General features: G+C 39.3%; 1 protein-coding gene across 1 annotated transcript in view; it reads left to right on the top strand.

The window, feature by feature from the left end:
• Nucleotides 1–460: 460 nt before the first annotated feature.
• znf804a (zinc finger protein 804A) overlaps nt 461–26,268 on the top strand; it is a 51,681-nt gene continuing 25,873 nt past the window's right edge. Inside the window, exon 1 of the mRNA XM_084420297.1 lies at nt 461–1,103. Within this exon, the coding sequence (XP_084276423.1) occupies nt 993–1,103 (111 nt within the window). The 5' untranslated portion in view covers nt 461–992. The remainder of the gene's footprint in view (nt 1,104–26,268) is intronic.

The following is a 26,268-nucleotide window of genomic DNA, read 5'->3' as shown; positions in this document are numbered from 1 at the left end:
AGCATGCAAATTTTGATTATAGCAATGGCATTATGGATTCTGGGAAATACATTGGATTCATTGGGAAATACCCAACTTGTGTAAACTTCACCACCTGGGACTTTTGATTTCCAGGTATCTGTATTCGTAGAACATATAAATCTTTGTATAGCAGCTCTCACATACATTAACATGGTAAAAGATGGATGATAGTGGATGTAACACATACCGAAGCGTCTCTCTTAGCGCCTCAGCCTTCCTTTACCTGCTCCTGACTGCTGCCTCAGCTCCTTCCTGAGAAAGAACGCACTCACGAGAGAGAGAGAGAGAGAGAGAGAGAGAGAGAGAGAGAGAGAGAGAGGACTAATGAGGGAGAGAGAGGGGGTGTGTGAGAGGAAAAAGATGCTGAATCCTGGTTGGCTGGAGAGTAGAGGCTGACTCAGTGGATCTGGAAAAGCAGTATGTGACAGATGCAATCCTCATCCCAGTCCTCACCATCAGACCAGAGGCTTGTTCGCCATTGGCCCCGTTCATTGGACCGGCAACGCACGGTGCGCTATAACACCATGCTTTCCTTTGCCAGACCCAGCGGAGCTCTCTCACTAGCGCATATCACTTGCGCATCGAGCAGGAGACTCAACCCAGACACACTTCAGCCCAGCGCAGAGAGCCGAGACTGAGGAAGAGAAAAGAACGAGTTAGCAGCTCTGCTTTACTCTCGTTGCCGCTGTGCAGAAGAGGAGAGAGCGGGATAACGCATTTGCTGGAGGCTACTATAAGAAGCAGAGGCACACCAGATAAATCCCCCAAAGTGACTGTAACAGACCGAGCTGAAATGACTGATGTTTGAGGATCTGAGAGGATGAGGGAACCTGCTCGCTCCGTTCCTGACTGAGGGAAAGTGAGCTTGTGCCTTTCATCTGAAACAGAGAAACAAAAGAAAAGGCTTGTTGGGTGGACTTATTTCTCTCTCTCTTTGGCTGGACTCTGTGCATGGCAGCTTCGGGTCCCCCATGGCGTGTTACTATATTGTCATCAGCTCCACACACCTCAGCAATGGACACTTTCGAAACATCAAGGGAGTTTTCCGAGGTCCCCTCAGCAAGAATGGCAACAAAAACTTGGTAACTACCACATCTCCCGTACGAATGTGTGTTTGATCATGTGCTTAGGAATTGTTTGCATCGCTTTTGAAGCCAGTAATCTTGCTTCAAGAAACTTTTCTGTACTGTGGTAACACTTTACGTGTTATACATTTGACTCTAATTAATCAGTATTGTAATAATACTGTTATTATTACAGTAAAAAATCTGTACAAGTACACTATAAAAAGGGGTAGCCTGCAAGTGTTACCTTAACAAGCTATTTCTACCTGATTTAACCCATAAACATTTGCTTTGTTGGTATGAATGAATGAATTTAGGTTGATTCAGTGATGTTAAATAAGGTTTTTGACTATTTTTTCAGTGTGGAGGGATCAAATTGAAATTATAATGATAGATTATAAGCATTCCAGAAGTAATTAAACTGTAACAGGAACGTAAAATGAAGCTGCTCAAGGAATGAACCTTCTGGAAAAGTGTTGCAAAATGACTTTATTTTCAGTACTTCCTGTTTACGAGGAAAGTTGCAGATGGAGAAATGGAATGCTGCTCTAGCCTGTGCCAATAACTAAATTCCTAACAGATGGATAGGGATCAAATTAATCTCTACTCACAGTCATGGCCTGGGATTTAGTCTAACCGTACTTTTCTGGCCTTGCCCTCGAAATAATCCTCCTGTTTGTGCTCCCATAAAACTGCCTCTTTCCGCACAAACTCTCTGCTATAAACCCGCCATATATCTAGGACAGCACAAAAGGGAATTTTAAAACAAAATCAGTGTTAGTAAAATATTATTTTTCATAATTACACTAAGAGCAGTCTGAATATTGTTTTTCAGTTTGCTGGCAAGTTAAGCGGGATTATAAACACAAAGTAATACGATGCATGATGCAGCCGTACAGTGTAATTTAATTAATGCGCTTGGCTTCTGAAAGGAAGCATATTTCAAAGCTTTTAAATGTGGAAGTGAAATTTCATACTCTCTTTCACTGCTTCCTTCTCAAGCCTTTCCGTGTCATCTCTGTCAGTTGGGGGGGAACAGAGATTTCTTGACAGCAGCCTCCTCCTTTCAAAAGAATCAAAAATGATTGGAGATGAAATATTGAAGCTCTTGGCTCGGGATCAAGCGCCAATCCTGCTCATCTGCCTCCCGCCTCCAGCTGAAAGGCTAATGCTGAGGGAACATTTGGGTGGCGTAACTGTGAATGCAGCAACAGATTGTTTCTCAAGCACGGACAGAAAGTAGAATGATGGTTCGGTGGCCGTTTTCGGCTCGATCTCAATGCAATGATCAGATTTGACACATCTCCCACTCTGTTGCGGGGAGAACCTGGTGTCAGTGAATTCAAAATTACGGCGGAGCATTGTGTGCATCACTGCCACCGCTCTGTAACACAGTAAATTTCGTTCATTACTCCCTCTGCTGCATAGAGCAGCTGTAAATCTCATATACTTGTGCACACACACTCTCAGATGTATGGGTATGAAAGGCAGACTAAGAAAGCTGTGCTTATCCCAGCGCTGGTGCAGTGCCATCTGGCTCTCTTTCCTGGTGCAGTGATATTTTAGTCCAGAAGAAAAGCTTTGTGCTGTAGAACATTTGTTCAGCGTGGCTCAGACGCAGAGGAAAGGAGAGGAGGAAGGATAAGAATGAAATAACTGCGAGAGTGTGAGTGTTCCCATAGTCACTCTTATGGTACTGTGGACTTTTGCGCTATGAAATCCATCTCTGTAATTAGTAGTATTGCTCTCCCGGCTTTCTCAGCGCATCACAGGGCTGGGTTCAAATAATAATTTTGAGAGAAGAAACAAAACAAAACAAGTTGTGCATATCTCTATCGAATGACACATAACAGGAACTTTGACTCTTACAATGTTCTACTTTAGTGGAAAAGAGATTAGAAAATTGCATTGAAACTTAAAATTATATTATGTTTATTTTTGGAAGAGAAGCAAAGTACTTTCTATTATGTCTATAATTTCTTAAATTACTTTATTTTATTGTGCTATGTTTTTCTTTGCTTTTTGTTTTGTTTAGTCCAGATGCGACAAGGCAGTAAAAACATCTTCCTGATGTTAAACTGAATGAGTACCTGTTTGGAGCTGTGCCATGTCAGTGGACTCTTATAAAGTCAGACACAAGCGCCTGAGTGGAATTTTGCCCCTTGCTTTAGCTGCCATGAATATGCATATCAACGGCGTTATTTCAACGCTCGTATTGATTTCCTCACAGTCGCTGCTAAGTCAGCCCATCTCCCCGCTGAGCTGTGATGTGAGCATCCATTTCCACTCAGTGATGCCGCTTTTAGACACCACTGTGCTCTGGGAAATGATCCTTATGCTGAATATCTATACGGTATGAATTGTCACAGTGCCTCTATTGGCAGATGCATGGCAGAATGAACAGGTGTTATAATCAGCTCTAGTGCTGATTGCGCAAGGGATCTGGGCGATTGTGTAGATTGGATGTTGCTAACGTGATATGCATGGAATTAAAATTCCTTTGTCGCTCTCATATTCCTTTTTTGTCCCATGTATTATGCTTTTTGTAGTGTACCATGATCCTGTGGCGTGTTATCTTCATGCCACCATCCAAAGCACAAAAGTATGTGAAGCCCTAATCACCACTGCCTGTGTCCAAGAGCTGAAACAGCAGCAGATAGCTTAATCGCAGAGAGCGCCGGAGAAATAGACTAAAACAGAGGAAGGAGAGGGAATGAAAAAGGGCAAAATGTTATTATGTTCCTCTTACCCTTTGTCTTTCCCTGCTGGGAAAGCTGGCCCGACAATTTGCATTGTGGGAGGACAATGTGTATGTGTGTGCGGACGCACTCTGAGTTCCTTCCTAATTGAGAATTACAGCAGAAATCCAGCTCTAGCCGTGACCAGGCCCCGCGCACAAGCTCTGCTGCGGGGTAATTAATGTAGTAGTGTGGGCGATTAGCCTCTGCAACCTTTCGCCGCGTTTTACCGCTCGGCCCCATCCAGGTGTTTGGGAGAAACGAGCGTTTAGATATCGCACCATGCATTATTTACAGACGGGGAGAACCCAAAGCTTGTCATCACTGCTGAATGCAGACAGATGTAGTTAACTTTACGCACGCCCGAGACAAATGTGTGGCACGCTCGCGCTCGGCTGATTAAAATTCACTCCATTCATGGCCTTCTGTTACTCATAAACGCCAGGTTCATTTAAATACCCTGAACGTGGCGCTTTGCCTTCTAGTGCTGCATCAATTTCATTTCACAGTGCTGTTAACTTTATAACAATGGGATCATTCTCTCTGAACCCCGCAGACACGGTGTTTGTTTCTTTGTGTGTTTTTTGGAGGTATTCACTGTGACAAATCAAATCTCTTGCCCTGGTTGTGTTGTTCTCCTCCTCTCTGCACAAAAGAGGCATGGTGCAGATTCCAGGGGCCCTTATAAAAGTGCTAATCCCATGTTTTTTACTGACGGTGAACCCATTTTCACACTGATTCACAGAAAATACCCCATTGAATAAACTGTGTACTTAGAAGGCACAAAGGCACAGCGGGGTTTGACTGTAGGCTTGCTGCTGAGGTATAATAGCACAATTACACAGTAGCATGGCAGCTTTACCCTTTCTCCTTTCTGTATTCAGCTCACCTGATGTTTAGAGATGAAACATTCGTGGCGATTCGATGCCGTCATTGTTGTCATCTTACCCTCATAAATATTTAAGTCGCTGGCCACAAGGTCTATAATTTACCCGCTGTTGCAATGCAGAATAAGCGGCTAACTCGGTGAGACCGATCTCCTTCTCCGAAGCGCTCGTCTCAATATAATCGCTTGAACTTTGCAAGGCAGTTTTCTACGTGTCGGGAGGGTTTTGCACTCGTAAGCAGTGGAGTAAAAATACCCAGCCAGCCCTGAGCTCTGGCCTTGTACAACTGAAGGGCAGCATATAGTGAGGCTTCCTTACAGTTTCTGCCTCCTGAGGGACGTTTTCTGCCATATCATTGCTGTGACACATCCACTCTGACCCTGAAAGCATACGAGTCTTAAAGGAATTGTTCCCCCAGAAATGAAAACTTTGGCATTATTTACTCATATGTGTATCCAAACCTGCATGCTGTTATTTATTTTTCCCAGTGGAATGCAAAAGAAGACATTTTGAGGAATATTTATGCAGCTGGTTTCCATTCAAAGACATTTTGTAGTTACCACAAGCTTCAGAAAGTAGAAGAAACATTATTATTTTTATTTTTTTTAAGCATTTGGGATACATTACTTTGATCAAAATGGACTGTAAATACATTTATAATGTTATAAAGGTGTAATAATGATTTCTTTTAAACTATCTACTCAAAGAATCCTGATAAAATGTATCATGGTTTCCACAACATTAATCAGCACAACTGTTTTCAAGAGTAATAATGGTAAATGGACTGCATTTATATAGCGCTTTCACAGACCTATGGCCACCAAAGCGCTTTACATATAGCCTCACATTCACCCATTCACTCAAGTATCAAACCAGAATGGTTTTGATACTTGATTTTATCTCTCTTTCTTTTTTTTCTACTGCTACTTTTTCTCTTATTTTGTTTTTATTCTATTTTTTGTATTATACTGTAAAGCACTTTGGATCAACTACGGTTGTGTTAAACTTGTGCTATATAAATAAACCTTGACTTGACACGGCGGTGTCAGCCATGCAAGGCGCCATCCAGCTCGTCGGGAGCAGCTGGGGTTAGGTGTCTTGCTCATGGACACCTCGACACTTGGTCAGGTGGAACCGGGGATTGAACCACCAACCTTCCGGTTTGTAGACAACCTTCATGAACCACTGTGCCTCTGCCGCCCCTCGTTTGTCACTGAAATAACAGCTGCTGGAAGTTCAGGGTTCCCATCACAGGAATAGATTCAATTTTTAAATTCTTTTCAATTAGAAAACATGACATGAAGGTGCGTAAAAATTACAGAACTTTTTTTTGTGTGCAAACTATCCCTTTATCACTCCTTATGCTTTTGTGTTAATGCTAAATAATACAGATGCAGAGTGAAATAATAATAAATAAATGCAGTAGGTATGGGAAGATACAGGTGCAGCTCTGGAAAGGAGCCCTGTGGTTGTGCCAGTAATTGAACGAGTCCCCATCATTGCTCATAGCCACTCACCGCAATATGAGTGCTGAGAGCCTTTTAATGTTCCCCATTCCTTTGAGTGATATTATAATGCAGAGCATCCCAGCTGCCTCGTCTCACTTGATTTGATGCTTGATAGAAGTGAAGCGCTCCTTTTCCTCCTTAAAAAAAAAAAGAAAGAAGTGCTGCACACCGAGCAAGCTTGCAAACACTGAGTATCACAGCGGCAGACCCTGATCTTATTGAGCTTCACTGCCTTAAACTTTACCAGAGCCGATCGCGGGGAAACGGCTGCCATTGGGCCGTGTTTGAGATTGAGTACAGATAGGGATACAGAGAAAGAGGTGCAGAGAGGAGTCCTCCAGGTGACCACAGTATTTCTGATGAGCTCTGAGTTAAGTGTGTTAGTGTTCACTGAATCTCCTACCTCTCTCTATCTCTCCTTTTATCTGTTTCGTATTCAGATACTTCAGCAAGCAATGATATTATTAGAGTTCTGAATACTAGGCCCTTTGTCTTTGACTCAAGTCAATTAACTTCTGCTCTGCTCTCATCCTGCTCTTTCATTCTCTCTCTTTTTCTCACTCTGCCTTGTAACATTCTCTTTTTTCACTTTCTTTCTAAATCCAACCTGATCTCATTACTATTCATTACTATTCGTGTGGTTCTGGCACACATACATTATTTTTAGATTAAGGAGAGAAACCAAAACGTATGTTATTCATTTATGGACAGCATCTATAATTCATGGAATTTATAGCTTGATTTTATTGTATTTATAACAAATGAGATATTTAGACGTACATGTAAATGACTAAGTAAAATACTAAAATCATATTTTACACTTATTTTCATACTTACCTAATTTGACATTATATTTAATTCAGTGAGATTTCTGATCTGTGTGAAGTCTGAGATACTGTGCATACAAATCAATGGATGTTAGACTGTAACATGAATGCTGTTTCAATATTTTCTGGATACAGTGATACATTTAATTTAATTTTATAAAAAAAAAAAAAAAAATCTTCAAAAGAGCAGCATTTATTTTAACAATTTCTTTACTCTCACATCAGGAGAATGTCTAAAGTGAACTATCGAAAATAATGTATTACCCAAAACCTTTGAATGGCAGTGTGTGTAAACATTATGCATAAATGGAAGACAACACAATATTAAATAAGCACATACCAGACATAAGAGTCTACAGCAGATAATGCAGCAGATGATTGAGAAACCTCAATGATTCAGTGCCATGAACTGCGCAAAATGTGGCAAATCCAGTGACTAGTTGTTATCGAGTAAGGGGCATCTGAGATGGACACAAAATCTGACTGAGGCCACATTTACACATAGCCGGGTATTTAGAGAAACGAATATTTCTCCCCCTCCGTTTTCAAAAATAACATCGTGCACACAACATCGTTTTCAAAAAAGTTGTCGTTTACATCAACCCGCATAAATACGCCGTCGAGCAACATCATAATTATGCCAAACCTATGGGCGGCAGTGTAGGGAGAAGGATAAAGCCATGCAAGCCAATCAGAATCCTCAAAATCGACAACAACGAATAGCACGAGCGACTTCCAGTTCCTTTCAAAACAACAGACATGGCGCGAGATTCGTTTGTGTGGACAGACAGCGAAGCAAATGCAAACAGGCCAAAAACGTTTGCACAAAAGTAAAAATGAGTACCACCTTAACAGCATCCATGATCAAATAGTAGCCAAACAAACTCTAAACATAGGGCGCTCACATGACGTAAGCATTTTCTGACGCATAATGTGACGTTTGAGAACCTAAAACCCCGTTTCTCCCAGTTGACACGGCAACACATAACCGGCGTTTTCAGAAATCTCCACTTTGGCCGGAGTTTTTAGAAATAATCGTTTTCTTGAATAAAAACGGCGTTTCCGTGTAAATGACAGGCCAAAACGCAGGGAAACATCTGCGTTTTCCCATCGTGTAAACGGGGCCTGAGTCCGGTCCATGTTGCTGAATCATAAATGTTCCAGAGATGCCAGAGCGATGGTAGTTAATTTACTGTAAAATGTAGCAGTGGCACATTTATAGCACATTTCATTGTCAGCAAGTAGCATGGAGTGCTTTTGTTGTACATTTGGGTGAGTAAAACTTTTACCTTAAACTTGGGTTGCATTTTTTTATAGTGCGGTTTCTGTTAAAGTGTAGTATGCATCATTGCAAAAGGGTGCTATATTAGGAATCTTACAAAATTAGCATCCTTATAAAAAAATACTGAGACTGAAAAACTGAATACATAATGAAATTTGAATAAACTAAAAGTATAACACTGATCTTTGCACCTTGAAAGTACGCCGGTGTTTCTAAGAGTGGCTTTCCTATCTCAATGTTCTATTTTCTTCTACTCCAGAGAGAGAGAGAGAGAGAGAGAGAGAGAGAGCGGCTTAAAGTCTCTATTTGTGGTTGTTAATTATTCAAGTGTCGTCACCTTCGTCTCTGGGCAAAATGGAGTCAGACTGGGGCGGCAGAGCCTGTGCTGTCTCCTGCCAGCCACTTCTTAATCGGCAATCATTTAGATCCAGGAGACGGAGTCAGGGTCAGACACTAGCACTTGAGCTTGATAGCAGACTGATTTATGTTTAAGTGTACAAAATAACTGTAGGAAATAGATCCATCATAACCTTATCACCATGAACATTCACTACAAAATGCTGATTTTGTTTTTCTGACTACAATTTCAAAACGAGTGTGTGAGCGTGTGTTTCTTGGCCTTGTTTTGTCATTTCTCATGTGTATATTATGTGCACGTCAATGTGTTTGTGTTCCAAACGCATTTAAAACCTCTCACCAGGGTTTGCTAGACTAAGCTCTGCTCGTGATCAGTTTCTAATGATCAGAATGTGAACTAATTGATGGAGGTCTGCCGTGTGTTTAAAGATCATGAGACGTCAAAAAAAAAAACAAAAAAAAAAAACTCACGTTACCAAACATTTCAGCCTTGGCCTGTCTGATTTGGGCAGTGTTGTTTTTAATAGAATGCAGATAGTAGTGTTAGTGTTCAAGAGGTAGCCTATTGAAATCACTTTTGAAATGACTTTATAATTTTTTTTCAGCAGCCATTTCTCCAGTATTCAGTGTCACATGATCCTTCATTCTAATTAATATTTTTATGGAAACCGTGATTTCAGAAAGTTCAAAAGTAAAAAATAATAATAATAATTTAAAAAAGGTAGGTAAAAATTTAGTTTAGGTTAGATAATTTCAGATCTCTTCCCCATAATTACGTCTTCTCAGTCTGTGAGGGCTATGATCTGGAGCCTTTCATGTGGTAGCCATGGCGATTATTGACATTTAAACCCCTGTTTCAAAGCTTTAATAAACACCTAAGCAGATAACAAAGCGATCCTTGTTGAGGTTCGGTTCAGAAAACCGGTTGACTTGCGACCCTGGGTTTCAAACGTCGTCAGTGCCTGTCATGCGTTTAACGGCTGTGGTTTTTTCACTTCATATATTGCACGTGCGCACGATCACTGCAATTTCACGACTTCTGCCCCTGAGCTCTGGTGTGAGACGGCTTGTCTTGCTGTGTGCTTGGTGAGATGAAAGTTTTACAAACAATTGTGCTGTGCTATGACAAGGTTACAGCCATAAACTCCATAGCATTTGAAATCTGCTTGAAAAATTCAGCTGGTATAGTGTATAGGCCCTTTTTTATCATATCACGCAGGTTGAGAGACATTATATGTGCACATTTCACACCGCAGAGGCACACGTTGCATCAAACACAGTTGAAAGGTCTCTGATTTGGGACACTTAAATTCTGCAGGATCTCTCTCAGCCTCTGGGTGGGTGGGTGTGTGTGTGCACACGCAATCCCATAATCCCCCTCTCCCTCTTGATGGCATTCTAGTCCCAAAGCAACCTTTGAATGACCCCTGTAAACTCTCCTTTCTAATGACATCACCAATCTCAATCTAAACTTTCTTTTCAAGCATTTCTTTTAGACAATGCTGCCAGCACCGGTCCAATAATCAATATCACACATACAAGCGAGGCTTTACATCTGAAGATATATGTATCTGAGAGCCAAAAAATAAGATAGAAGAGCTGTATTTGTGTGTGAGATGCTCACTGTGCCAGAAGAGACTGATGACAAAAACAAACCCTTGCATGTTTCAGCTCTGACCATTAATTCAGCATCTTGAGTTGACATACGTTATTCACTTAATGCAAACAGCGCATCTGACTGACAAACAGATGCCTTAAAAGTGCCCGTTTGACACATTAGAGCGAGAGGCTTCTTTATTTTGCGTAACACCCTCAATTAGTTCTTTCTTTAGCTTTACACAAAGGGTTCTGAAGATCACATAGAGCTTCAAATGCTCTAAACCTGCCGGTGATTTGTAAGGCTAGTTCCTCTGTACCTTCATTAGAATTCGCCCATAGAAAAGGCATTGATTTTTTTGGTCTGGCAGCCTAGCAGTTCCTCAGAATTTATCTTCCTCTGGCCTCTCATTTAATCTCTGCTTGAAACAACAGCAGCGGTAATGGCAGTGGAAGGATCCCGGGGAATGTGCATGGTCAGCGTGAAGAGAGATAGAGTTGGTGCGGGCTGTGTAAATTAAAGCAGCAGAGCTCAAAGAGACAGTTTTATGGAGCCTGTCCCTGTGTGTGTGTGTGAATCTGTGTTTCGATTTCTGCATGCTGGGTTTCAGTGTGTGGTGCTGCTGTTGAGAGCGTAAATGTCATTTCAAAAACTTATGCTCTTTATTAGAATGTTTTCACCTGTGTGAAAACATTATCTCCTTTATAATTTCCCATTTCCTCTTCTATTCTGGATGAATGGCGAATTTGACCCTGTTTCTATACCTACAGCCTCTTCACCTTAATTCATATTCAGTACTGATTTAAAATGCGTTTTTAGGTCCTGCAACTCTCAATATCCAGCTCATGAATTGACTGCTTCACCGCAGTGCTGGGTTTGCAAGAGCAGACCACCTTCAGATTGCTTTTCAAATGCATTGTGATTTCCACGAAATCATTAAGAAGCACAACTGTTTTCAACGTCGATAATAATAATAATGATGATTGGATAGCTCATCATTTACTCAACCTTGTTTTGTTCCAAATGCAAATGACTTTATTCTGTGAAAAAAATGTTTCAGCTGCTTTTTTACCGCATTATGAAAGTCAAAGAGGTCCAAAAATGTCAAGCTCAAAAAAAAAAAAGGACATGAAGGTAACGTAAAATTAGGTCTGATAGAACAAAATGTGCAAAAATGTAGGGGTACCTTTAGAGGTACATCAGCTTGTCACTGCAAAGGACAAATTGTACCATATCTGTCTTTAAATTGTGTATATTAGTACCTTAGATTAGTCATGTGAACCCTTAAGGGATAGGTTTTTTTTGGACACACCAATTTTTTTTAAATATGTCAATGATTACTCACCCTTATATCTTTCCAAACCCGTAAAACTTTTGTTAATTTTCAGAACAATGAAGATCTTTTTGATGAAATCTGAGAGATTTCTGTCCCTCCATTGACAGCCTACGCAACTACCACTTTGACGCTTCAAAAAGTTCATAAAGAGATCGTAAAACTAATCCGTGTTAATTGAGCGGTTTAGTCAAAAATTTCTGAAGAGACACAATCTCTTTATATGATGAACAGATTGAATTTAGGCTTTTATGCACAAGTTGTAGTTGCGTAGCTGTCGACCGAGGGACAGAAAGTTCTCAGATTTCATCAAAAATATCTTCATTTGTGTTTAGAAGGTGAATTAAAGTCTTACGGGTTTGGAGCAACATGTGGGTGAGTAATTAATGGAAGAATTTTCATTTTTTGGTTAACTATCCCTTTAGGGTACTACTATTAGCCTTTTAAGGGTAGATAAGGTACAAAAGTGTCCCACTACCTCAATGACAAGCTGTTGTGCCACTAAATTTACCATTTTTTTCTTAAGGTGTATGATAAATAGATTGAATTTCGGTCTTTATTCACTCTCAAATTAAATGAAAACATTGATCAATGCATGAATACACAGACTACATTACATTAGACATAATCAATGTTTTGATTTGATTTGAGAGGCTTACATTTCAAACTGTTCATGAAACAAAAGGAGCAAACTGCTGTGAGCATTCAGAAGACTTGGAATATAAGTCATATGGATAAAATTCACTGTGCCCTTTTTGGGTCTTGAAATGGTCAAACCCCACTAACTTTCATTGTGTGTACAATAACAGTTGTTTGGAACAACATGAGAGTAAGAAAATGATGCTATCATTTTCATTTTTAGGTGAACTATCCCTTTAAAACATATTCAAAACTGATTTAAAATGCATTCTTGGTTTTTGCAACGCTCAGTATCCCACTCATGAATTGAGTGTTTTACCGCAGTGCTGGGTTTGAAAGTGCAGTCCAACTTGAGATGTTATGGGATACATTTAATACATTGTTTTAGTTTCCTTGCTGCAGTGTTTATCTGTGTAGTGGCTCTGCTCAAAAGCTCTGGTTTGCTTGTAGAGTGGTGGACTAAAATTACATGGAGGGGAGGGGGTAGGCTAGGACCCAGGGGAGGGGTCGGGTTCGGCTCAGGGCCTGGGCAGGTGCCAGGAGTTGGCTTATGTTCTCGCAGTATCAGCAGAGAGCTCAGACTCGCTGAAGGTAAAAGCATTTCTGCGACCCCTAAGACTTTCTTCCCAGTTGTCCCACACCCGCTTCATTAAAAGAAGACTGCTGGGATGCAGGAGAACGTACGTTCCCAGCAGTATGATGGCTGTCATTGTCTACATAATGAGTAGCTTTGCAGGGCATCTTTGTGTGTTTTATAAAGTCTTTGCTGGAGGCTGTATCTTTGTTGGACTACCCACGCAGCTAGCCTCCCTCTCCACCCACTCCCCTCCTCTCATCTGTCAGAGTGGTGCCCAGATATCAGGCCACTTTCTTCTTTAATGAAATTCATTAGCCAGAGCATCTTAAAAGCTGGAAGACTAATTAAGCTTCTTTTTGAAATGCGTGACAGAGGGAACATGTATTGGGATTCTACATCGCTGCCAGAGGCATGATTCCCTGCACTATGGTAGTCAACAACGGACCCTAGCGAGACGAAAGGGTCGTTTTTGCAAACAAAAGGCAACAAAACGTTGTTTTATCTATATTATTAGGCAAACAATTATTGACTTGGGAGCTTTGAAAGGATTTTCACCTCTTCATTGCGGTCCAGAGGCATTGTGTCGGCCATTGTGCTTGCACAATGCTTTTGTAAATATTGGCGCGTTCGTCTGAACACTCTGCTCCCGTGGTCTTGCTTTAAATGGCACAATGACTTCAGCTGTTACCACAAAGTGGGGCGATGTTCGCCCTCACATTGCTTGCTCATATCCAGCCTCGATTGTTTGCCTTAAAATAACCTGAGCACAAGTTGCTGCAGTTTAATGGAGACGTGCAATCTTTCAGTATCTTGCTGTGCGGTGTGTACAAGCTCTTCGATTGCACAAATTTATCTCAGGTTCAGGGGCACTTAAGGGCCCTATTTGTGAGGTTCAGATAGCATCCCCTTGCCGCCGTAGAGGTGTATCTGCAGTGTACATTTATAAGCCTGATATCTCTGTGTTTAATAATTAATGTGTGGTCAGTGTTTCTCTAGCACTTACAGCCGTCCCCTGTAAAAGCAGATTTGATTTGCCATTCTGGATTGCCCCAATCAGGGGCTCGGAGAGCCGATCACGCACCGACTCTGACATATGCTATGTGGAGCTAATGTTAGAACTGTTCTGGCGCCTGTCCAGGTAGTGCTTGGTTATTGTATTGGGCTGAGTGCGCTCGTCGCTAATGCAATTCATCTTTGAAGAGCAGTAGTAATAAACAGAGGCATTGAGGCTATGAACTGACTTAAAACCCACGCACATAAAAATAGAGCTGGGGTAATAAAAGGGACTGTTGAACAGGTTGTGGTATAATGACAATGCGTGCTCCTGAATTGAAATGTGAGGTGAAATTTTAGTTTGAATTGAATGAAATCTTTAATGCTTCACAATCCTGGCAACTCATTTCTTTATTTAGTGTTGTTTTTTAATTAGTATTATTATTTGTATCTGATACTCCAGGAATTCTTCTGTTAATGTGCTTTTGATTTAAGTAATTAATTGTTTTTAAATTTAGTTTGCTTTTTTTTTTTTTTTTTTTTTTACATTAAAGGACATTTTTTTTGTTCAAGGAATATTCTGGGTTTGAAACAAGATATAATTTACTGCACTTGTAGCATCATGTTGATTACCACAAAAATGTATTTAAACTTGTACCTCCTTTTTTTAATAAAACAAACATTTGGTTTACAGTGAGGCACTTACACTTACTGTTACACGTTGCTCACTCTTTGATTAGTATAGCCACAAGTAATGTAAACAATATACCTGTTAACACATTTTTCCGTCATTAACAAATCTGTTGTGTTATATTTAAATCTTCAACTTGTTGCCATGACAACATAACATCTAAAACCATGTAACGACCGTTTTAATGATTAAACAGAAGAATTAATGTAAGTGCTTCATTAAATTATAAGCTTCTACATTTAAATCCATTCACTTCCCTTTTAAGTGCTTTCAAGATTTATATTTAGTAAGAAATTAAATGCAAACTGTCATTCAGTAGATGCTTTTATCATAGCAATGTACTTTATAACAGCGATACTCCTCCTGGGGCAACCTGAGGTTAGGTAGACACACACACACGCACACGCACGATTGCACACACACATTCTTTTTCTATCATGTTCGGGACTTCATAGAAACCTGCCTACATTTTTAGATTTTCATTAAAATATTATTTAGTACGTTTATTGAGCCATTTTCCTCATGGGGACCATTGGCTGCCCCATAATGTTAGTGATTTCAGGTTTTACTATCCTTGTGGGGACATTTTGTCCCCACAGTGTAGTCAAAACCTGTTCTAGAAGAATCTAAATTACCATCAAAATTCATGTTCATTGACAAAACAAGTTACAATTAATATGCATCTAATCATTAATCCGTGGGTGGTATAGTTTAGGGAGAGGAATACGTAGCTACATTATAGGGCTAAGGTGAATACAGGATCACGTATCATATTATTGACTTATCTGTCCTTTACCTGTGGTAAATCATCTGTTTGCCATTAAATGGCTTCTCTGTCAATCTTTCTACTGTTTTTTCATGATATGATCACACCCTGTGCACATCTGCAGTTCGGAGGCAATTCTCTCACGCTGCTGATCCCAGATAAATGGCCTCCAACTTAATGTCTTTCTCCTCTCAGATGTCATAGGCTAATCAAAGCCCTCATTTCCATCAGGCCTATCAGATCTGTTTCCGAGGCCAGGGATGCAGCACGTGAACCTGAGTCAGCCACGCGCGCTGCTAATTAATGCAGAACGTGTTTGTACCTGACAGCGTGATCTATTATTGATCAAAGAGCTTATTACTGTTGATTTTGGGTCTTGTGACATTTGCAACCGCAGTTATTTTTCTCTGCAGAAATTGGTGGCATTTGTGCTCTCATTTAAGAGGGAACGACACTTGGCTGATGACTGATTAAGAGGGCTACTCAATAACAACCGCCTGATTCTCTGAAGGTAGAGTGTTGAATCCTAAGTGGAGAACAGCGCAAAACCATTAAACCAATGGGTTCTACTGACTAGTTCACCAATTTGTGATTATTCTGTCATTATTTGCTCACCCTTATGTCATTGGAAAAGTGTATGAAGAATGTATTGGCCATGTGGTCCCTTAAAGATGCAATGTAACGAAAGTAGTGACAGATTATTTTCTTCCATATTGTGACGTACATTGATAATGAAAATAATGTGGGGAAGGTCTTGGTTCAATATATTGGTTGTTGATTGGATGGAGGCAGCTCAAACCCGATCTCACGGGAAAAGGTAACTATTTTACAAGTGGTGATTTTGTATGAATTCCTACAAAGTGATTTGTACAAAAACGTACAATTTATGAAATGCTAATGACAAAACATGAGGGTCCATCCCTAAATATAACATAAACGGGTCATAATTTTCAACAGTTCTCCAAAATGTAAAAAACATACTGATTACCATGAGATTGTGTTGGAGGATTTGAATGCAAGCTTGTAGTCGGTTTAAGTAAACTAAGTGATTGAAGTCCAGCAGTCATTATTCATAGAGAATCTTGACATACCTGAGTTCACCTTGAAAAATGTAGTTCATGAAAAAAGTCTTTTGAGTCAGATCTTTTCAATGAATTGACTGATCCAATTCATAAAAACTGGTCTGAATGGTTTTAAAAAAATTTATTGAGCATACATATATTATACAGTTTTCAATCAACAATGTAAGAGAGGCTCAAGTATTTTTGTATAAGTGTACATATAAACCAGAACAGAACAGAAAGAGAGAAAAAAAAGAAAAAAAAACAGCGGAAGTAGAATACAATTTTGTAGCAAGAAGTAAAATAAGAGTTTATACAAATAAAATGAAGGAAAATAAGAGTTTATACAGATACTGATTGTAAGAAGTCTATGAAGGGTTGCCAGATATTATAAAAACCTGAGAGATTATCCTTCAACAAATATCTATTTTTTTCCAAATGTAAAGTATTGGACAGATCCCGAAGCCACATTTGGTCAGTGGGTATCGCTGGCCCTTTCCACGACATCAGAAGTAACTTTTTTTGCAGTAATAAGAGAGTAGGAAATGAACCGCTGCTGGGCTGAAGTCAATTTTCTAAATAGTTGTGATGTGCCAAGGATAATCAACAATGGTTCCGGTGACAATGTAGTCTTAAAAATTCTTGACAGCACATTAAATACATCAGACCAATAAGTGGCAACTTTAGGGCAGGAAAAAAAAAGCATGAAAAAGTGTTGCATTGAGGGACTGACATTTATCACAGTTTGATTAAGCGTTCGGGAAAATGCTGTGGATCTTTACTTTTGAAAAATGAAGTCTATGTATAATTTTGAACTGTATAAGACAATGTCTCGTATTATTGGAGCAGGAGTGTATGTATTCCAGAGATTCTTCCCAGATGTCATCAGGAATATGGATACCCATGTCCTTCTCCCAACTATCTTTATATTTATTGAATGAGGGGGAAGATATTGCTTGTAGTTTGTTATATATATTAGAGATACATTTATCTTTATATGGGGGTATAGTGAAACATTCATCTAACATAGATTGTGGTTGTGTCTCGAAACCTGGCATGAATTTTCGGATGTAGTCTCTGACCTGTTAGGTATCTAAAGAAATGATTGCTATGTAATTTGAACTTTGTCTGTAGTTGTGCAAAGGAAGCAAATTTACCCTCAGTATACAGGTCACGGATACAACATAATCCTAATTTCCTCCAATCAGAAAACTTAAGATCTAAATTAGAAGGGGCAAAGGATGGATTTTTTGCAATTGGGAATGGTTTGTTAACTCAGTGATCAACCTGCTGACTCAATGATCCGGTCATAGCAGTGAAACAACCACTGAAGTGGAAGATTGTCCCAAAATAATTACTTTAATTTCAGCCTTCGCATAGCACACATAATCATCCTTCATGCTACTTTTATGGTGTTTTTCTTTTTTTTATTATTATACATTGCTAATGTATAGTCCCCAGAATCCCCATTCATTGTTACTGCATGAAAAAGAGCAACCAGTATGTTATAGAGAATTTCCTCTTTTGCGTTCCACTGTAGAAAGAAAACCAGATGGTTTGGAACAACATGAGAGTGAGTAAATGATGACAATTTTCTTTTCTCTGAACTAATTATTTTACTATTCAGATGACCGATTAAATATTTGTATACAAGTGTCTCCTATCACTCTTTTTGAGGTTATTTTCAGGCAGACACCCACAGGGAGACAGAAATGCCCTTTCTTGGCGGGCGTCTTGTTTGCTGCCAACCCCTCGATCAGACATGTAGTGAAATAAAATTGCAGAGTGCAATATCTACAGCTGTTGTTCAGCTAGTGTCAGCTGAAGGTCTGATATGGAAGAGAAATGGGTTTCCCAAGATCCAGCGTGGAGTCTGCAACCTATCAATTCACTCCTTTCATTTCACATCCACTGTCCTGTATCTAAATAATGTGTATTATATACTTCCTCATACGTGAAGGGGAAAAGCAATCCTCCTCCAGTTGATAGATTCTCCTGGGCACAATACTAGCACCTTTTCTTCTGTCTGGTGGTACAGAGCGAAAAATACACAATATATACTGATTAAACTGGACTCGTAGGAGCTAGATGCCTGTTCAGGCACCTTGGGAATTTAAGATCCACCGAATAAGTGTGAATAATTTACTGACAGAAAGAAAAAGTGACAGGATTCTGTTCAAAAGACAAATGACTGTGTAAGAGGAAGAAGGCTAAAATGAGTATTGATTTCTTTTGTGATGGGAATTCATTTTGCCACAACTAGCACTAGATTGGCATATTGTCTCCTTGCAGACTGGCTTTCCATTAAGAATCACCTTGTTTGACCTTTTCTCCATTGTTCACCCACACTGGTGGTTGCCTTTCTGTCAGGTCTTACAAATCCAGTGGAGGTCAAGATTGACTTCCTTGCTGCATCAAGGTACATTCATTAATTTACTTATTCATTTCTAATTACTTTATAAAAGAGGAATGTTGTGCATGTTGAAATGTGACCCTCTGTCGGCTCAACAGAGAGATGACAGATTTCTATAGGCTCAACCGCACTGGGTGGTACGGTGCAGCTCCAGAAGGCAGGAGACACCCTCAGCGTGTGGCCCAGTCATGGTGCTTTATCATCTCATTTCAGCTATGTCCCAGTATGCCTCACTGTGTGCATGAAGCAGGCTGTAGGCATATGAGCAGTTTGCAGAGCTCAATGTTAAAAAATTAATTGGACTAAAATAATCTACAAACAGTAGCCTATATATGATACGCCTAATGTGATCTGACTAATTTTGCGGACTGAATGAATTATGAAATTCAAAGGTTTTTTTTTATGCATTACATACATAGGAAGACGGAATGTTTGCATACATCAACAACATTTTAATTATGTGGAGGGCATACACAGTTTGTTTACAAAAGTTTTGTAAATTATTAAATAATTCCCAAGGATTTTTTTGTACATTGCATTTCATTATTCATTTCACAAAATGTGTTGTCCATGAAATGTTCATTCTGTGAATGAAATATGTTTTTTGATTATGTATTCTGTGATAACCTCTTTTTTTAACAAAATGCATATGCCCTCCACAGAACGAGCATTTCATACATGATGATTCACATTTGATGGACGAAATGCATTTTGTGACACGCTTGGTGCATTTCGTGCAGTTTTGAGTTCAGTGCTTGAGTTTACAATTCCAGTGATGAAATCAAACTGGCTTTTGTCTTACTGTGTACCAAATGCATAACGACTGAGTAACATGAAATACTGTGAAATTTGTGACATATTTTATTACCTCAAGATGGCTCGGAGTACCCAGTTCCAAGTCAGTTGCGATGGTTGTTTTTGTGCAATAACAGACCGCTAAAGGCAGTGATTTAAAGATCAGAACTGAGTTTTGCAGGGAGCCGTATAAAAACATATATTAATGATGCTTGGTTCTGCACTAAGCATGGACAAGTGTGTGAAAGGACTGCTAGTGTCAGGTTAACATAAAGTAGGTGATGAATCCACTTCAGACGTCACAACTACCAAAACAATAGCCTTTTCTCAATACGAGTTCTTGTCTGTGTTCTTGTGGACTTGTGAAACGTCATCAGTTGCTGCCCAAGTACTGTTCCAATTGAAAAGTTCACATCTAGCCAAGTACAGTTCAAAATCCCTGGATGTGTTTTTGCTCCATCTGTTTTTATCAACAGCTGTCACAATTAGATTTCCCCCAAAATCATACAGCATTACTTGTATGTCTGTTTATGTAAAAAAAAAAAATAATAACCAGAATCTGCCAGGTTCAAAATTTTAGCTAAATGCATTTTCCTTGCATTGTTTCTTAGAATGAAGTTATTTAAAATAAAATAAAATAAAAATAATTTATATGCATTTTATGATGCAATCTGAACAGTGCCATTGCTGTACAGAGTAAAACTGCCAATTAATAGAGTGTCGGTCCCTTAACTCGTTGTTTTTTTTTTTTTTTTTACTTCTTGTCAGATTCTCACTCTCTCTTCAAATGTCGCACATTCTTGTCGAGCAAGCTGTGGCGAGTTCACAGTACAGTGAATTAGAGTGCCTCTATCTCACAGAAAAAGGCTTTAGGGAACATCCCACGCCACCGTCACACTGGCAGTCCTGGACAGATTAGATACGGTAACCCTAGCAAAACTCGCTTTTATCCAATTATCTCTGTTGTTTTGCTGCTATCTGGGCCAACAACAGCCACTCTCTCCTCTCCCTTTCAATCAGCTATCTCTTTATCTGCAGCTCAGATTCTGTTACATCCATACATTGCTGGATCTTTGTAGTGTGTCTCTGTAGAGGCAGGGCAGAGTGACTATGACCATATTAAATATGCTAGAACTGAAGTATTCACTCTGATCCTCTGTGCCACATCACAAGACAGAAATACACTCCCTCTCTCTGCTATGGCAACCTCGCATTCAGAGATCTTTTGATTGCTATCCTTTTTAGAATGACGGCGCTTGTAATGCGGTCCCTGCTGACTCGCAACGGAGCAGAGTAGGTTAGTTACAGAGGCATTAGTATATTTTTAGTGCTCAGTCCTCCAGCATTTAATCTTTCCTCACTCTTGTGAATGTGCTTCATGCTGTTCGAGGCTCATAATGGAGTCTTTTCCCTTTTTTTGTTGCTGCATTGGAATATCTGTTGCATGACCGTGTGTGGGTTGCTTCACGGGCCGTTTGCCTATGTGTGTGCATTTCTCTGTGTTCGGGTGTGGCTAGTTATTGTTTATGCCTCCACGTCTCGTACTCTAGAGGGTCTGTTACAGAGACCCTTAATTGGGGGGTGTGGATTGGAGAGAATGTGGTTACAGATGAGCAGAGTTTGAGTGCAAAGGGATTGAGAGAGGGGAATGTAGACGCTCAGGGATGGAGGCAAGAAGTCATTATCAGTCAGTGTGGAAACAAGCTAAGAGGAACAACTAAATTACGCTAACCCACCCGCACAAGCTAAGGATAATCTTATAAGAATATTGCACAAGTAAACAGGCAGATGCGTAAACAATTATTTTTGAAATGCATTAAAAAGAATTCACAAAAGTAAAGGTGTGCTTAGTGATTCTTTTTGTTTATGTTGTGTTGGTTTTTCTAGTTAGCCTGTTTGCCTCTAACTGCACAATCTGAAAGCAAAAAACATCTTTCTCTATTGAAAATCATTCAAAAGTAGCCATGTGTTCTGACTATACATATAGTCACTGATGAAGGCAATCAATCACATTTTTCATATCACAAGCATCTTTTTTAAAATAAAAAAGCACTATTCAATTCATTATCTGTCAACCTTTTAATAAGAAAATAATCTTTGTGCACCTTGAAATAGCCTATTTAAATATAAATGTTCCGATGTTACATTTTGATTGGATAAGCCACGCTCCTTCAGATATGAACACCTGTGATCACACATCAGTTTCTATTAATTATCAAGTTATTCTATCTTTTATTAAGTTGCTTGGAAACCATAAATGGCCTATAGACTAATAAATTACAGAGGTACTTGCAGAAGAATTTAGATTGTTGTTGTTGTTGTTATAAACACATTTATTTACTGAACAATTATTTGTCATATTGCTGTTGCGATCCTTCACATTGTGCCTAAGCAACTCTTAACATTTGTACTATAAATTAGCCTTCTATAATGCAAGGCCTCTTGAGACTTATTGCTTTCATTTACATTAATAGAAGATCCTCATTACAGAAGTGATACAGGAGCACAATCACAGCCCTGGGATGAACACATTGCTCCACCATCTATTGAAGTCACCTGACATCATTATACCTTGAAGAGATGTTTGCTCACCTTCAATCTTTAACCCTTAAATGCAAACCTCAGAAATTGAGACGTCATTCACTACCCTCCTCCTCGTTTATTTTAAAAAGTTAGACATCAACCTTCTCAGTATTCCTCAATCAATTCATTATAAACAATATAACAAGAAAAAATTATAAAATTATAAAAGAATACCTGTTTTCACTTTCATTTTTATGTCAACACGTTGTAAAGTGTGTGTGTAAACTATGTGACAACATTAACTAGCAGTGTAAGTATATATTTTTCTGCACAACAACAATTGAATCTTTGATGACTGATGCCTGAATAAGTGTAATTCACCTTTATTCCACAAGGTGGCAGTGTCTGATACACAATGATGAAGTGACGTTTCACTCATAGTTTCCGCAGGCAGGAAACAAAAGAATAGGAAGTATCATCAGCAAACCTTGAAATGGGTCAGCGATTTACTGCAGAGCAAGTACTGAACACAATCAAATTTTAGTGTCACTGTCACTTAATGGTAGCCTATAAATCTAGACGCACCCTAGCAGCAGCAAAATGTATTTTGCAGCCAGGGCAGTCTAGCAACTCTCCATTGACTTTCGCAAAAACCTAAATTGGGTCAGGCCAATCACGTCGTGCATAGAGTAGGCGGGGCGGGCTTAACATATGACGACAGAGTTGCGACGGTTACCTGCCACTTGAAAACAAAGAATGGCTGCTGCTGGCGAACATCTTTCGAATCGACTTTGTCCGCGACTCTGGAGGACTTGGAGTTAAGTTTTTCTTTGAGAAAAGAGCATAGAACGGCACTTAAATCATTCTTAAAAAAAGGAAGATGTGTTCGTAGTTTTGCCAAAAGTTTAATCTATTAACTAGCTCCGCTGTTGGGAAAACGCTCTGGTTGGTTGAAGCGCTGTCCTATTGCGTGCAGAGGGAATTTGAAAGACAGCCGTTTATCCCGCCCCTCGGATTGAGCCGTGTCTATGGTGAGTTGCCAGACCCAACATCTTGATGTAGGTCTGGCTTGCCAGGCTAACTTAATAGTGGATCTGGTGAAGAAGCTGTCCGCGTTCAAAATATTGATTTTGAAGATGATGGTTTTGAGAATATGTTTGAGATCGCAAATATAAGCCAGATGCTGAATGTACTGGGAAATGAGCTCCGACGAGGACAGTGATGAAGGTATAAAACGTGCTTACACTGAACTCTTCCAAGCTCCAAAAGGTAACAAAATATGCTTTCTTTTATTCCTTTTTAATTGTTATTAAAATATCGTAAGAGTTTTATATTATCACGACAGGTAGAGATCCATCCATGTTAGATATAGATCCGGGTCGCTAAAGACCCGAATAAATAATAATGATTGGATAAACATTCATGCATTTAGGGTTAGTGTACGGCATTGAAAGATTCAAGATTATGTCCAAACGACTTTCAAACGTAATGATCCATTGGGTGGGGTGGGGGTTACAGACATACTTGTTGTGACATCACAAAATTGCGACGTATTATTGATATGAATTAGGCTTATGAATATTACATTATGCACAGAACTATTTTGATAAATATTTGTAATGTTTGTAGTAGAGTATTTGCTCATTAAGTGAAATGAAATGTAAACACCCATATTATAAAAACACCCAGGCTCATTGGAAAAAAACAAACCTGTGGCAACATTTGTGCAAACTGATATTACATTGCTTTTTGCAAGTTTCATGACACATTCAAAGTGAAATGTCCAGAGAGTGGTGCTAAAAGCACGTCCAGTTTTATCCGAAACATATGAACGTGAATCTGGCCGTGTTTTATTACGTTGGCTGTTTTATGTTTCACAGCAGCTTGGAAGTGAAATGTCTGGTGAGTGGTGCTAAAAGGTTCATGCTTTATCACGTTTAAAAATAAAGGCCAAATCTAACCGATAGTGTTTACAAAAGCAAATTATAAATAAATACCTTGAGAAAGTCCTTGAGATCTGTTCTTGTGACTTGTGTTTCACAGGACAAGTTTACTATGTCAGAAAAGTCAAACATGTGGAGTTGGTTATCTTATGCAAATGACAAAATCTATTATTTTACAAATCATGCACTTTGGTAAAAGTGTGTTGAGGTCATACTATTATATTGTGTATACAAGGGAATGGTGTAAACATAAGTATTGTTCAATTGATAATCTGCCCCTATAATCATAATATGTGCGAAAAGGAATAAAAGTTGCTGGAGTTTTACTGCCGCTAGTGTTCATTTCAGAAAAAAAAAAAAAAAAGAAGTTTTTTTGGAGTTTTCAAAACAAGGGTACAGGCACGTTTTTCCAATGAGCCTAGATTGGATAAAACAGTTGTATGTCTGCATGTCAAATTATGGATGGGAAACAATTGTGGGAATGCATTTGTTACCAAATTGGTTTTGTCATTTCATACATGTAGAGAGCCATTGACAAGTAATAAACGGAACTGTGTGAGAACGTATTGTCGCTATTTCCTTCTGTTTGCTTTTCTGATAACGACTGCAACCACTCAGCGAAACATTAAAAACATTTCCAGTGCCACTCAATGTAAAACACGCGAATGAATTGAAATGAAAACTCCCGCTCGACAAATGGAGATGCTTCCTCTGTATTAGATTTATCAGTCATTGAAAAAAGTGGGGAGGGCATGTCTCCAACTCAGCAGACGCATCTTTTCAATATAAAAAATAACACACTGACTTATGAATTGTGACATTGTGGAGATTAATTGTGTTGTCTTGTGATTGTGATGCCCTATGGCTTTTTTGGCATCTCGCTGATTGACACTTTGAGTTTTGAACATCTTACCACTGCTTTATTATTCAATGTGGCCTTAGCAAAATGTTAAGTGGAGGGGGGTAATGATATAATATTGTTCTAGGCCCAGACCTGACACATAATTAGATAAGCTATAAAAAACACACACACGCACAAAATCTGACAGAGAGAAGGAGAGGATGGTCATAAAAAAACCTATTACAAGCCAGATTCAAATGGCTTGGAGCTTCTTGTAAAAACCCAATCATGATATAGCCTCAGCTCACACAAGAGCAGCGCTCACTAATGTAAGCATCAGAGAGGATAAGAAAAAAAATCCATAAAGCAAAATGAGATCAGATTAAGAGAGAATGTTGCTGTTCTAGCCCCTGTTGCGCAGGACTCAGGGGAGTAGATGGGGAATTCCTGTGCGCTTAGATCTCAAAACCATTTCTATAACTCGCGGTATAACAACAACCCCCACAAAACGAAATCTTTGTTCGTGTTGTTGCCGTCAACATGTGTCCACATTTTTGATAGCATTTCTGAACAAAGCCATCCATCGCGGTGTGTAACTCAATGAATTGTGTCTAAAACTGCAATTACTGACCTTTAGGATCTGGCTTGTGGTTGTGTTTTCTTGGGTTTGCAGTACTGCCATTGGTTCAGTTTTAAACTCGAGATTGCTGACTCTATTTCAAAGTGGCTGCAAAATAAATAAAAAAATCCTTTGATCACTTTGGCGGCGCGCACAGAAAATGGAACTATAAACTAGATTCATTCTCTAGCTCTAGCATCTTTCCCATGCAGAACCCTATTAATATTTAAGCATTTACCAAGAAAGAATTTGTATTTAGAGGGTGGTTTGAAAGCAAATGCTCTCTGACTGAGACGGAAGGCACAGCTTACAACCAACGCTCTGATTTTTTTTTTTTCTCATGTTTTTGAGATGGCCAGTCAGAATTTCACATTGAATGTCATTTGATTCTAAATCTGAACATGCTGCTTCACAGTTGCTGTCAGATCAGTCAAGGCCCTCGATTCTAGTAACATTTTAGCAACAGATGAATAATTAGTTGCTGACACACTGTACCTTTTCACTCCGTCAGACTGTACTCATCATGTGAATAAATTCATTGTCATGATGCCCAGCGTGAAGTGGAACGAACGTCTCTCTCCAGTATCCAACGCCAATTTTTCCACATGCGCTGATATAAAAACAGATTTTCATTGAAAATGTCCCGCCCCCAACTAAATGTCATTGTTGCTGTTGCTAATGTTGCTGTCAGAGTGGTGCAAATTTTGTCACTTTCATATTCTTCGAAACCTGTATGACTTTTTTCCCTCTTGTCGCAATGTTTTTTGTGTAAATATATACAATTCAGTGTTGT

The sequence above is a fragment of the Rutilus rutilus genome (genome assembly GCF_951802725.1).
Source record: "Rutilus rutilus genome assembly, chromosome: 10".
NCBI classification, from domain to species: domain Eukaryota; kingdom Metazoa; phylum Chordata; class Actinopteri; order Cypriniformes; family Leuciscidae; genus Rutilus; species Rutilus rutilus.
Note: the sequence above shows the minus strand (reverse complement) of the source record. Positions and strands in the feature narration are given on the sequence as shown.